Below are 15,455 nucleotides of genomic sequence, written 5' to 3'. Positions count from 1 at the left end.
TCAAAAGTTTGTAGGCCTCCCAGAGGAAATCAACGATGGACTCATGACAGTGTGATTGCCACTTGCAGGAAAGTGCCACACCACCATTATCACTGCCTATGCTCCCACCATAACAAACCCTGATGTGGTCAAATAAAAATTTTATGAAGTCCCTTATCACCAGTGTTCCAAAAGAGAACAAGCTTGTAATTCTGAGTGACTTTAATGCCAGAATAGGCACAGATTATCAGATGTGGCAGGGAATCCTTGGGAAGAATGGAGTTAGAAACAGCAACAACAGTGGTCACTACTGAAGACTTGTAGTGTCTCATGACCTCATCCTCAACACTGTCTTCAGTTTACCCAAATGCAACAAAACTTCATGGATGCACCCTCGCAGCAAACACTGACTTTTTGTTCGTAGATGATTGTGCACTGAATGATGCCAAAAAGTATGGATCAGTTCTCTCCTGCTTATACTAATTTTGGCTTAACAATTAACACCAGGAAAACACAGGTTCTCCACCAGCCAATACAGCACCATCCATGCTTGGAATCATTAGTTATAGCAAATGGAGAAGCATAGAATGCTATGGATAAGTTCATTTACCTTGGCAGCATACTTTCTAGGGATGTCCACATAGATGTTGAGATTGACTCACTCATTGCCAGAGTTATCTCAGTATTTGGGATGCTCCAAAGAAAATGTGAGAGAGAAGAATTGGACTGTCTGCCAAGCTAAAGGTATGCAGAGCCCTTGTGCTGACCTCATTGTTGTATGCCTATGAAACCTGGGTAATCTACTGGTGTCATGCTGAAAAATTGAATCACTTTCATTTGAATTGTCTTCAGAAGATTCTGAAAATCACCTGACAAGATAAGATACTGGACACTGAGTTCATTTCTCTGTCAGAACTGACAAGCATTCAGAGTTTACAGCAGGAACCACAGCTCTGATGGGCTGGCAATGTTGTTGGAATGCCGAACGTATGTTGACTAAAAGACTATTTTATGGAGAATTCACTCAAGGCAAGTGCTCACATGGAGGTTAGAAGAAATGATACAAGGACAATCTCAAGGTCCCTCTGAAGAATTTTGGAATTGATTGTGAGACATGGGATTGTCTGGCATGATGTGCCTGCATCAAAGAAGGTGCTATGCTCTATGAATAAAGCAGAATTTCAGTAACTCAAAAGAAATGTGAGATGCACAAATTTAGACACATCTCCCTCCCAAATGATTGTGTGGATCATTTGTGCCTGACCTGTGGTAGAACCTTTTGAGCTCATATTGGTCTGATCAGACACAAGCCGGACACCCTGTACATTGACCCAACATCATGATTTCATTTTGGTCTTCTTTGAGCATGAAGGACAACAATAACAACTCGTCACTATTCCTATAAATCTTACCTTATTTCTCTGAATTCCTTGTGGTCACTTTTTACAGCTCAATAATACTCCATTACATCTAGATACCACACATTGTTAAGCCAAACCTCCAGTCTGTTGGTACTTCAGTTGGTTTTTGCATACTTTTAAATTTTAGATGATCATAAATAAGATTTTTGGCCACATAGTGTAGTAGAAAAAACAATGAACTTGGAGTTAGGAAATTTGGGCTTAAGGTTCAGCTTGAGCATGTAATAACTGTATGACCTTGGACAAGTTGATTAGTTTTTCTGAACCTCAGTTTCCTCTGTGAAATGAAGATCATTTTTTTATTGCCTGTCTTAAACAGGTGTTGTTAGGAAAGTTCTTTGCATATCATGAAGTGCTTCAGAAATATGAGTTATGGGTAAATCAGGAAAAAAATTTTAGCATATTTCTCTGATAAGGTTTGATATCCAAAATATGTCACAAATTGATACAAGAGTCATTCCTCAACAGATATTCATGAATAAGCAGTCTTCAAAAATGGAAATGCAAATTACCAACAACTATATAAACGAAATGCTCCAAATCACTAACAAGATAAATGCAAATTAAAATAACTTAGGTTCTACCTAATACCCAACAGATGGGCAAACATGACAGAAAAGGAAAATAATTGTTGAAGAAGCTGTGGGAAGACAAACCCATTAATGAATAGCAGAGGTGTGAATTGGTCCATTCTGGAATGTAGTTTGAAAATAAATGCAGTACAGCAATACCACTACTAGGCATGTAGAAAAGAATAAATGTGAGTTATGATTATTATTGTTACTGCAGTAAATCTTCTAAAAGATGGCTTTATGTGACTCCACATTAATTTGAAATAAACTTCATTTGGAAAGCTAGCAGGAACTCTTCTTTTGTTTCATTCAGTGGTCTTTGTAGGATTCTTCCATTTTCATTCTGGTCCTAGTTAGTATATAGTGTTTCCCAGCCTTTTTTTCAATCTGTGATACACTTGTCACCTCCTTGGGATATGCCAGTGGATGATACAGAAATCTGTATTTCTTTTAAAACCTACTTGTCAAATTTTCTGTCAGTCCATGCCCCTTACTCCTAATCAGGCTATATATCTATAGATACATACATATCAATTTTCTTTCCTCCCATATAATAGAAAGAAAGAAATGACAATAGCTAACATTTATGTAACACTTTAAAATTTACAGAATATTTTTTCATATATTATCTATTACAACCCTGTGAGATAGGCACTGTAGGCATTATTTTATTTTAAAGATGAGAAAACTGAAGAGGTTAGGTGAGTTATCCATGGCAGGTCAGTAAGTGTCTAAGGCAAGTTTTGAACCTGAGTCTTTCTGGTATACCATGGTGCAAGTTCCACCCTCTTCTTCCTCCTTTCTCCATTACTATTTGCTTCCTTTTATCCTCCCTCTTTCTACCCTCAGAACAGAAGCAATCTTCTCCATGTTCTCTATTTTTCTCCCTCAGTACCTTTGAAGACACTAAAATTCTGAAGGGAGGGCACTTTTTTCTTCTCCCTTTATTAAAATGTTAGCACTACATCATCACTAAATCCTTCTGATTGCTTAAATAAATTTACCTTTCTCAGTTTATTTGGACTCTTGTGTTTATGTTTTAGAGTTTCTGTTCAGCTCCAGCCTTTTGATTAGGAATGCTTGAAAGTATTTTATTCCATTAAAGATCCATTTTTTTCCCTTGTAGGAATCTCATCAGCTTTGCAGAATAAGTTATTCTTGCTTGTAAACCTATGTCTTGCTTTTTGGAATATTGTCTTCCAGAATCTTCTCTCATTTTTAGTAGAAATTCTGTCCTGGGTCCTCTATTATATAACTTCTTCCTCTATATACTATTTCATTTGATCTTCCCAACTCTCATAGATTAAGTTATGCAGATGACGCATATATCTACTTGTCTAGGTTTAACCTCTTTCCTGACTGTCATTCTTTTTTTATTATTAATTAGTTTATTTTTAGTTTTCAACATACACTTTTATAAGGTTTTGAGTTCCAAAATTTTTTCCCTTTCCTCCTCATCCTCTCACCCCCAGATGGCATGCAATCTGATGTAGGCTACTGACTGCCATTCTTGCATCTGCAGCTGCTTATTAGACGTCTCAAACTGGGTGTCTCATAGACATCTTAAACTCAACATATCTAAAATTTTAATCTCATTATCTTTCCCTGAAGCTCTTACCTCTTCCTAATTTTCCTATTACTTTTGATGGTACCACCATCTCCTCAGTCATTCAGGCTTGCATTTTGTTTTATCCTCAACTCCTCACTTTCTTGTACCTCCTATAGCCATTCAGCGATCAGGTCCTCTTGTTCTACCTTCTTAACAGCTCTAACATATGTCCCCTTCTCTTCTGGCAGTGCTGTCAGTTTAGTTCAGGCCTTTACCATCTCATACCTGGACTAATGAAGTAGCCTACTGGTTGTAGTCCCTGCCTCAAGACTCTCTCCACTCCCATTCATTCTCCAGTCAGCTGTCAAATTGATCTTCCTGAAATAGCAATCTGGCCATATCACCTCATTAATTAAAAAAAGTCCAGTGGTTCCCTGATGTCTCTAAGATCAAATATAAAATCCTCTGCCTTTTAAAACCTTTCATAACTGACTTCTTTCTACCTTTCCAGTCTTCTTATACCTAATTCCCTTCTACATATTCTGTAATCCAGTGACACTGATCTTCTTGCTGTTGTACCTCACACCAGATACTCTACCTCCTTACTACACGCATGGGGGATGCCCCCATGCCTAGAGTGTTCTCTTCATTTCTATCTTCTAGCTTTCCTGGCTTTCTTCAGGTGTCAGCAAAAGTCCTACCTTCTGCAAGGTGCCTTTCCCAGTCCTCCTTAATGTTTGCTTTCCCTTTGAGATTGTCCCAGCCCTCACTCAGTACTTATTGTACGTGGTCCTCCATTAGATAGTGAATTACTTGAGAGCAAGGATTGTTTTTTGCCTTTCTTTTTGTGACCAGTGCTTAGCACAGTACCTGGCATGCATAATAGGTGTTTTAAAAAAATGTTATTTGACTGACTGATTGATTTAATGATTTGAAGTTGCCAGGTCTTGTGCGATCTTGTCTTTGGATCCTTGGTGCTTAAGTTGCTTTTTCTGGATGCTTGCAGTATTCTTTCTCTGATGGAGAAGTCTGGGTTTTGGCTGTGACATTCCTGACTTTTCCTTTGGGGCTTCCATTCAGGAGGCGATCAGTGGATTTGTTCTGTCCTTATTTTGCTGTATGGTTTTAATAGATCTGAACTTTTTAAAATATATTTTGTTGAAATATGTTCAGTTTCCAACTTTTTTGTTTTTGTTATGATTTTCAGGGATTCCAATAATTCTTAAATTCTCTCTCTTTGACTTGTTTTTCAGGTCAATTGTTGTTTTAAAAAAAAAACCCAACCAACAAATACCTTACATTTTCTTCCTTATTTTCTTTTTTTCTAATTTTTTTCCCAAGAGTTTCACTTACAATCCCCATGCTTATGGCTTACACATGTATATATCTAGCCCTGGTCTATCTTCTGAGCTCCAGAACCAGTATTGTCTACTGTCTATTTGACATTCTAAATTGAATGTTTCTCATGCATTTCAGTGTCACCGTATTTAAAACAGAACTCACTATTTTTCCGTCCCAAATCTATCCCGCTTCTGAACTTTCCTTTTCAAGGTCACCACCATCCTTCCATTCACCTAGGTTCACAACCTCGATTGCTCATTCTCATTAACCTCACATAGTCATTTAACTGTATCTTGTCATTTCAGTCTCCATAACTGCTTTCATATGTATGTCTCCTTATCTCACATAGACACGGTCATAGTTCAAGCCCTCACCTTTTGCCTATAATATTGCATTAGCCTCCCAATTGCTCTCCCTGCCTCAAATCTCCCTTTTCCAATCCATCTTCCATCTGGCTGCCAGAATGATGTTACTCAAATACAGGAACAAATCTAAACTTCTCTATTTAGCATTTTAATACATCACAACCTGGTCCCTTCCTTTCTTTCCAATCTTCTTACACTTTATTTCCTTCCATGCTCTCCATGGACCAGTTATACTTACCTTGTTCTTCTTTACATGACACTATGTTCATGCCTTCAACACTTGCTGCCTCCTATTCCTGTGAATGCTTTTTCTCTTCACTTCTCACTCAGAAGCCTTGCTTTATTCTAAGACTAAGATCAAATGCCTTCTCCAATAGACCTGTCTTGGTTTCATAGCTACTAGTGTCTTCACCTCGACAGTTACCTTGTATCTACTATATATATATAATATATATCTATATATCTCCTATATATATATATATACACACATATATATAGGATATATCTTTTTTTTTTTTATATTTTGTACATTAGAACATAAGCTTCTTGAGGGTAGGGATTATTTTTGCTTCTTATTTGAATGTCTAGTGTTTCTCCCACAGTGCCTTGCACATACATAATGGATTCTTTATAAATACTAGATGAGTGATTGAATGTTTATGAAGGACTCATGCATAACACTGCTAGATCTATCTTTTTTTTTATGGAGAGAGCTGATCGTATCACTTCTCAGCCGTATATCCTTCAGTGGCTCCCAGTAGCCTATTGAATAAAGTTCAAAGTGCCTGCGCTGGCATTTTAGACCCTTCACAGTTTGGTACCACTCCTTATAGTATTCTCACATTTTTCCTCCCTGTATTTCTTTATACTTACTTCATGCCTGCCTTGCATGTACTTCACTTCTCTTGCTCTTCTTTAGGCCTGCAGTGCCATAGTGGCTGTGGAATTCCTACCCATGCCCTCTCCTCTAGTAAACTTGGTCTTACTCTCTTAGTTAGTAATGACCTTTTTAGGTTTGGACTTTCTATAGTGGTTTGTATCATTGCATAGTCAATGGAAAACAAGAATTGAAGTCACAAGATCTGAGTTTGGATTCAGACTTTTCTAGTTTGTAGCCTTTAATTGAATTTCTCTGAGTCTATTTCCTTATTTATAAAATTAGGATATTTGTATTCTTTTTTATTATTTTATATTTTTATTACTTGTAAACTACAAAGCAGAATATTAGTGTAAGATATTATGATGATGCATTTATATTCTGTATTGTAGCATATTATACCTATTTGTATATACATCCTCCTGCTAGACTATAAGTTCCATATGAGCAGGGAAACGGTTTTAATTCAATTTTACAATTTCTCTAGGACCAGCATCATATGGTATATTAATGTAAATATTTGTTAAATTAAATGATGTCATTTGATCTTCTTATCAACTCTGTGAGGTAGTCAGTGCTAGGTATCAGTCCCATTTTACAAATGAAGAAAGTAAAAGTAATGCTTAATAGAGCATCTCTGACTTGCCTAAGGTCATGTAGCTACTAAGTGGCAGAGCCAGAATTTGAATCTTGGTTCTATGACTTCAAGTACAGAATTCTTGTATCTTATATAATTTTGTTTTTATCACTATAGTACCTCTCACACCTGCTGCCTGCCTGATTTTGGCCTAGTGTATTGAGGAACTAGAATCAAAGATTGCTCTTCAACAGAATTTTAGTTTGCCGAATTTCTTCTGTTTGTTTTGTTTTGCCTTCTTTCCAGATTAAAAAGCAGAAACTCCTTCTTGAATTGGACCAGTATGCCTCGGATGTGGCTGAACTCATACGGACCCCTATGGAAATGCGTTACATCCCTCTCAAAGTAGCATTGTTGTAAGTACTTCCAAGTAGAACAAGACTTTTAAGCCAGCAAATAAGATGAGAGTTTCCCATGTTTGTTAGATATTTGGAAATGCGAATTCTTAGTCATCAAATATTTTCTATAGTCCTGTTGCATGACTGACTAGAGATAGAGACAGAGCTATTTATTCACCTTCCCTCTGTATTAAAAAAATAGGTGTTTCATAAATTTTTTTTGTTTTAATGATCTAAATCCTTTCTTCTGTGACCAGCATTTCTGTAAAAAAAAAATTTCTGTTGAAATAATCCTTAGTTTTTTATGTAGCTACTTATTTCATATTTCTTAATATAATTATATTTTTTACTCAGTACAGCCTAGGATGTTTTCTTTCCCATTATACAGAATGTAAAATTGATAATGGTGATATAATAACCTCTGATTCATTCTTTGACTTGTAAAATGTATGGTACTTGAAATTATGATGCTGCTACAGAGTAGTAGCATATTATTTCCTCACTAGATAGGTACTTGAGCCCACATAATACTTCCTGCCAGTGGCTTTGATTCTCTTATAAGGATAGCCTTTATTCCTGAGAGTTGTAAATGTGAATTGATACAAAAACTGTGCTCATTTCTTTCACCCCTGGAATGGGCCCAGATCTTTGCAAATTGAATTGCTAAAAAAAAAAGTACTGTCGCTATTTAGTCACAAGTTAAATCTATTTGTTTTATAATTTGCTTTGATAAATGTATTTATATATTTTTCTTTTTCAAGGCTATCTGGGGTGATTTTCCCTCTTTCCTAGGCCCCTTCAGTGGAAATTAAGAGTGATCTTTGAAGTTGTGCAGCATTTGAACTTATATACCACATAAACAGAACGTCTCCTTGATGTCCTTCTTAGTAAGCCTTGCTGTTTTCTGAGAAGGGCGAATCTTAGATACTTGTAACAGCTCAGAAGACATGATCAGTGCCTAGGAATTTGATAATGGAATGTTTCCCCCTGGTTTTTCTGTAAAGGCCTTTCCTGGACTATGAATGCATCTGAGGGATCTAATGAAGTAATGTTTTCTTTGCCAGAGATGTAACATTTCTGAGATAGTTACAGTCTTATTGAATACATTTTGAGTCAATGTAGTGAAAAATTAAGACTGGATAATGCTTGTAGTTGGGAATAATTGTTATGCTGAGTGTGTGTTTATGTGTTCTTTCCCAGCTATCTTTTAAATCCCTACACAGTGTTATCTTGTGTTGCTAAGTCCACTTGTGCCATAAACAACACCATCATTGCTTTCTTCATTTTGGCTACAGTAAAAGGTAAGATACAAAGAACAGAGATTCCGGCTGCGGTACAAATGTCAATTATTATGGTTATTATAATGTCTTGAACATGCAAATTGATGAATTTTGATGAGTAAACTGCATAATATGAAAACTTTAACAGTGAAATTAGGTAAAAATAGCTGGCCACAAATGCACACCAATAATTTTTAGAGGGTTCCAGTTCTAACTTCTAACAGGTATTATTTTGTATAGTTTCTTACATTAATGATGTGAAAATTGGTGAACAAATATTATTCCTTTTCTTTGTTCCAATTAATTCTCTACTGGTTAGTTTTAATATTTAAAATTATCTGAGGCAAACCGTGAACTTCTGTACGTTATGGTAAAAGCTCATCTTTTGAAATGCATTGTTTCCTTTGAGTGGTGTTTGACATAAGCAGGTCAATAATATTAGGGCATATGTGTTGCTATATGTATAGCTGGATGAAATTTTTGTTTGTTTCTGACTTGTGTCAGGCAAACGTTTGGCATTCTTTGTAATAGTCCATTTATTCTGCATCCTAAGAGAAGTTAATGATTCTTGGCATTTGAAAATGTTATCTCAAAAATGGCTGTGCCCGAAGATAGACAGTGTGTACAATGTGTACAAGAGTCATCTGGTGCTTTCCATTTTCAGTGGGTCTAATGGAAAAAAACCCAAGGCTTTCTGCTATTGTACAACCTTTTCTTGACCTGTAAAGTCAATAAGAATGTTTTCCTTAAAGAAATTATTCTAAGTGGAATAACTGCACTGAGTCAGCAGCTAGGGTGGAAGAGCCCTGAAAGTTTTTGCTCTGTGGCCAGTTGGCTTACAGTGCAATCGTTGCTACTAAGTATTCAATACTTGCTGTTGCTTTCTCTTTCATACTGTCTTTCACATAGTAATCAGCTATCTAAGATAGTCCTATGTAGCCCTTGCACAGAAATTTTTAGATATAACCCCATATAACCCTAAAATCTACAAAAATAAGTAAGTATGAAGAATTCAGTATCCTTAAATTGTTCACATCTCTTAATTCTTGGACAACCTTCATTAGTGTATATTCACAAAATTTTACTACCTCATATTCATTAAGTACTTAAGTATCTTACGTTCACTGTGGTAGTAATATATGTGTAACTCTTGCTTTTGTTTCACTGTAGTATGCTAGCATGTGCCTGTAGGATTTTCTTAGCGCTTTTATTATTGTGGTGCTTTTAGGAGGGTTGTGATGTGTGTGGAAAAAGATAATGAGTTTCAGTTTAGGGCATATTGAGTTTAAGATATCTACAGGACATCCATCTGAGGTGTCTAAAAGCCAATTGGAGATGCAAAACTGGAGGTCCGCATAAAGTTTATGTCTGGATAAATAGATTTGAGAATTATCAGGATAGAGATGATAATTGAATCTATGGGAGCTGATGAGATCAAGTGAAATACTATAGAGGGAAAAGAGGAGAGTACATAGAATAGAGCCCTATGGGACGTTCACAGTTAGTGGGAGTAACATGAATAAAGATCTTACAAAGGTCAAATAGGTAGGAAGAGAACCAGGAGAGACTACTGTCCCAAAAACCTAGAGAAAAGAGAGTATCAAGGAGGAGAGAGTGATGGACAGTGTTAAAGGCTGCAGCAGTGATAAAAAGGAAAAAGATTGAGAAAAGGCCATTGGATTCACCAACTAAATGATCATTGGCAGTTTTGGAGAGAGCAGTTTCAGTTACATGATGAGGTAGGAAGCCAGAATGTAGAAAGATAAGAAAAGAGAGGAGAGGAAGTAGAGGCACCTATTGCAGCTACCTTTCTCAAAAAGTTTAGCCACAAAAGGCAGGAAAGATGTGGGAAGATATGAGGATGGATCAAGTAGGCATTTTTTGAGGATATGAGAGGTATGGGCATGTTTGTAAACAGTAGGGAAGCAGCCAGTAGACAGGGAAAGATTAAAGATAATTAAGAAAGTGAGGATCTGTTAAAGAAGATGGGAGATGATGGGATCACTTGCACATGTAGGAAATTAGCCTTGTCAAGGAGAAGAGACACCTTTTTATGTGATACAGGTTTGAAGGAGGAGATGGGGGTAGAGGGCATCTCAGTGAACAGAAGAGGAGGGAGCTCAATGAGCAAAATGCTTCAATTTTTTCAGTGAAATATTAGACAAAATTCTTAGCTGAGAGGGTGTGGGGAGGGGCAGCTGTGGGAGGTTCAGAAAGGGAAAAAAGGCTTGAAAGACCTTCTGTGGTGAGTGGGATGATAAGCTAATTAGAGAAATGTAAAAGAATTGCTTAGCAGCACTGAGAGCCCAATTGAGGTCATGTAATATAAATTTATTGTGGTATCAGGACAGTTGCATGATTTCCTCTACCTTTGCTCAGTAGAATATAATTGGGGCAAAGGCAAGGGATGGTCATGGTAATCCAAGTTGAGGCTTGGCAGGGCACTATCAGCAGTGCAATAAGGGGACAATAGAAGAGCGCAGTGTTGAACTGGTTCACCAAGGATTAAGATGGACAAAAGAGGTGAGTGTGGCTAGTGCAGGGGTAATGGCTTGAGAGAGAACTGGATGGTCAAGAGATTGGAGGTCATGCTGTCGATGAAGAGCAAGTTTTGGTATTGGAAGGCATGTGGAAAGCCCATAGATTGTGATTAGATAAAGGAATTTCAGAGTTTATGAACATGGTAGTAGTATATTATGGTAGTACATGTATTAAGGGTATGATTATCTTCATGTGTAGTTGAGGTAAAGTGGAGTAGTAGGTTATGGGAAATAAGTAAGTTTGGGAACTTCCAAAATCAGGGTTTTTGATGGGGAAATCAGTATGTTAAAGTCTCCTACTCTGAGGGTAGGAGTTGGGGAAGAGAGAAAATTGTGAGCCAAATACTGAAATAATTGAAGAAGGAAGGAGAGTGTCCAAGAGGTCAGGAGATAACATCTATCAGCGTCTTGATTGGGTGATAAATATTGATTGAATGACCCTCAGAGGAGGGGAAGTTACTGAATGATGGTGGAGGGAGAGTCTGGAAGTAGCAGTGGGGAGCAAGAATTATTCTGACTCCTCAACCATGACCATTGATTCAGGGGGTATGAGTAAAAGTGCAATCATTTCTGGAAGGGAAGGCCAAAGAAACTGTGTCATCAAGAGAGAGTCAAATCTCAGTGAGAGCTTGACAATGGAAGGAATGGGAAAAGAAAATATTTAAGATGAAAATAATCTTGTTGCATATGGAGTGGGTATTCCGAGGACATAATAGGAAGGATGGGTAGCTTTTGATTGGGACTTTGGGGTTTGTAACAGGTGAGGAAGGACTAAGTAGATTAAAGAGAGAATGACCAGGAAAGAGAGGAAATGGTCGATGCCGACTACTAGAATAGATGAAAGTAGATTGGGATCATGTGGAGCTTTTGAAAAGATTTGTCAGGTTTTTGCTTTGTGAAAATAATGCTGTCATGCATACTTTTTAGATTTTGTCTGGGTTATTTTCCTGGATATAGTCCTACAAGTGGAATTACTGGACCCAACCAAGGCTATATACAGCTTTGTAGTTGTTGTTTTAGGTCTCCGTGCTATTCTCTGGAAAGGTTGGACCAGTGATTAACTCTGTCCCAATTCCATGCAAGTGTATGTGTACTCACAGTCCTGCCAATGTAAGTTTGTACTATTTTCATTTATTTTTGTTTGGTCAGTATGTAATGATATCTTAAAGGTGTTTTGATTTTGATTTCTTTTACTGCTATTAAAGATTTGCATTTTTTCCATGCTATTGTCCTTTTCCTCAGATGTAAACATGAAACAGATCATGACCTGAAACTTGAATGCCCTATATAAAATTCCTGAAAAGTGGTCTCTTGAATGCCCACAAAAATACCCAACTCAGCCCATTCTGTTGTTGGATATTTGTAGTTATTATGTTGAGCTGAAGTCTACCACATGTTAATTCCACCTATTCTGTCATCTGCCATCTGAGGCCAAGCAGAACAGGTTTAATTTCTTTCATGTGACTATGGTCACATGGTGATTATATCTCCCCTAAATCTAAGCTTCTTTAGGTTAACATTCATTTCTTTCATATAGTCCTCTTGTGGCATGGTTTTAAGTCTCATCATCATCCTGGCTTATATCCTCATATAAATTCTAGGTTATCAGATATTTCTCTTAAGATGTTTCCAGAACTGAGTTCCAGTTGTTGCTAGATGTAATTCAGAGTGTATATAAAATTATCACTTCCCTTGTTCTGAACACTGAATTTGACCATTTGGCTGCATAAAAGTGGATAAATATTACCTTTATTTTAGTTTTTTCTCCAATAATTGACCAGTTTAATAGTTTCTTTTTAAAAATTCAGTGTTATTTTCATGAAGATTGTCATTCTCTCCTCATCTCCACCCCTATTGAGAAAGCAAGAAAAACAAAACCTGTTACAAATATTTATAGTCAAGCAAAAAGAATTCTCACCCTGGCCATGTCAAAAAATAAAATCTTAGTCTGTACAGAGTCCATCAATTATGTCATGAGGTAGGCATCATGAGTCTTTTGTAAGTGTGGTTGGTTATTGTGTTGATCAGAGTTCCTAAGACTTTCAGAGTTGTCTCAAAATATTATTATACTTGTATAAATTGTTCTCCTGGTTCTATTCAGTTTGTTTTGCATCAGTTCATATGTTTCCATTTCATTATCTTCCTGAATACACTTAAGTCCTCCACTCTTCATGCTCCTTCTGATTTAGTCAGTCACCTAGCATTTATTAAGCACTTACTTTGTGCCAGGCAATATGCTAAGTGCTGTGGATGCAAAGAAAGGCAAAGTCTTGGAGCTCACAGTTTAGGAGGGGAGACAACATGCAAGCAACTACATACAAATAAGCTATATAGAGGGTTAAATTGGAGGTAATCTCAGAGGGAAGGTACATTAAGATTAAGGAAGACTGGGAAAGGCTTCTGGTTTCTTTCAAAACACGTCCATCCTTTCTAATAACCTGGAATCTCCTCTGTCTCATTATTTATATGTACACCTACCTAACTCCTCCTACCCATACTTTTTCCCACACTGCACCTGTCCTGAGAATGAATACATCTGCTTCTGAACCTCTTTCCACACCTAGATTGTTCCCATTCTCATAAGGGCTAGAGAATTTTGCTCTAGCAACAGCAAATCCTAGTACTGTCTTTCCTAAAAGTCTACCTATTCAACTAATTTCTCACTCAGTAGAGCTTCTTTTTAGACCCTTTTAAAAATGTCTTAGTGTCTTATTATTCTTATTACTAATTTTCTGGTATACCCCCACTCCACTGCCTTTCTTTGGAACAAAGAAAAAGTTGTAACAAGCTAGCTGACCAAATGACTGCCTGACAACATATGCAACATTTCACTCCCATAGTCCTTCACCTCTATGTCAAATAAAGGGAAATATGTTTTTTCATTTATTTTCCAGGAGCAAAATTGATCATTGCAATTAATCTTAGTTTATCTGCCTTTTGTCATTATGTATATTGTTCTCCTGATTTTATTTTATTTTTTGCTTTGCATCAGTTCACATGCATCTTCCCATGTTTCCCTGAATCAGAGCTCAACTTTCATGGACCATTAGCAAATCATCAAGTACATGGAACTCCTGTGGCCTCCCTCACTGATTAGGCACCACCCTAGTCTTCTCGTCAACACAAATCATTTTGAGTGAGTTTCTTCCTTGGAAGATGTCTACTGTTCTCTGATCCTATCTGTTCAGTTGATTATTCTCAGCTTTCGTTTCAGAAGGTAATACTTTCTGATCTAGTTCCAGAATTCTGGGTGTTTTGAGTCTGCTGCCTCTCATGTGCTATCTCTACATGCATTATATACAAGAAAGGAGAATTATTAATCCAGGAGAATTACTTAAGATATGAATGGCACAGCCTTTACCAGTTCATTCTGTAATATTTGACCATTTAGTTTGTCATAAGATCAAGAAAAGACATTTTTTCCTGAGACAAATCATTATAGATGCCACTGAGTAGAGAAAAAATTAATTATATTTATTTTATCCTCTGTTTTTCCCAGTGCAAAACTAGACTAAATTCTTTATTATTTTTTTAAGGAAAGATTGGAGTTTGGAGGACCTGTCTCTAAGCTTCTGTTACTCATAACACATGCTGTGTGTGTGTACATGCACACACGCACACACACACACACAAACGCACACGTGTACACGTGGCTTGTTTTCTTTTTCCATAGAAAATCTTTGCACTGAGAAGTTGGCTCTTTTCTTCTATCTTTCCCTAACTTTACTTGATGTGTTAGTATTTTCTGTGAAACACCAGGTAGGTTTTGTGGCACCTTTGGCACAGATCTGACCATATCCCTCCCCTACTCAATAAATTCCGGTGGCTTTCTGTTGCCTCTGGTACAGGGGTTCTTAATCTGGGATCCATGGATTTTTTTTAATTTTAATTCTGATAACTGTTTCAGTATAATTGGTTTCCTTTATAATCTTACATATTTAATTTTTTGCTTTTCAAAACATACTAAGGAGTCTATACGCTTGATGATAAGACTATATGCTCTTTAGTAGTAGAGATTATTTCATGTTTTTGTCTTTGTATCTATCCCGAACTCCTAGCACAGTGCCTGACACATAGAAAGCACTTAATAAATGTTTGATTGATAATCAGGGCATCCTTTCTTCGGGAGTGTTGCTGGGAGCCTATGCCCCACTTGTTCTGTTGTTATGAGATGGACCCTGGCTCATGCTCACAGATAGACGTGTGTGGTGGCCTCTCCTGGTGATCATTGACCTGGCTAGAAGGGAACACATTATAGTTAAGTTATATTTATTGATCGCTCATGGATACATTCCATTGTAACAGGGACTAATCAACAAAGAGAAGACCATTTCAGTTCACAATGAGTTGTCCTTAACCTTTTGCCATTTCAGTGGCCATCTACTTCTTCCACCCTATACTTTCCAACAGCTGCCTGATCAAAATTGGTTAATTTTTTGGTTTGCGTATCCTATAATTCTGTTGTCCTAAAAACTGAATTATTCAAAAACTCCTTTATCTTTTATATTAAGAAATATTTTCTTTCTCTAAGGTGGTTTTCAGATATTTTCACTTTG

The 15,455-nt window shown here is 36.9% G+C and overlaps 1 protein-coding gene across 3 annotated transcripts in view; it reads left to right on the top strand.

Annotated features, from left to right (window-relative positions):
• PIGU (phosphatidylinositol glycan anchor biosynthesis class U) overlaps positions 1-15,455 on the top strand; it is a 107,756-nt gene that overhangs the window by 43,772 nt on the left and 48,529 nt on the right. For all 3 annotated transcript variants that reach the window (XM_072631312.1, XM_072631311.1, XM_072631310.1), the window contains exons 5-6: positions 6,988-7,097; positions 8,280-8,380. In XM_072631312.1, the coding sequence (XP_072487413.1) occupies positions 6,988-7,097; positions 8,280-8,380 (211 nt within the window). The remainder of the gene's footprint in view (positions 1-6,987; positions 7,098-8,279; positions 8,381-15,455) is intronic.

Source organism: Notamacropus eugenii, chromosome 1, assembly GCF_028372415.1.
Source record: "Notamacropus eugenii isolate mMacEug1 chromosome 1, mMacEug1.pri_v2, whole genome shotgun sequence".
In the NCBI taxonomy this organism is placed as follows: Eukaryota; Metazoa; Chordata; class Mammalia; order Diprotodontia; family Macropodidae; genus Notamacropus; species Notamacropus eugenii.
The sequence above is the reverse complement of the archived record's forward strand: the minus strand, read 5'-3'. Positions and strand labels throughout refer to the sequence as shown.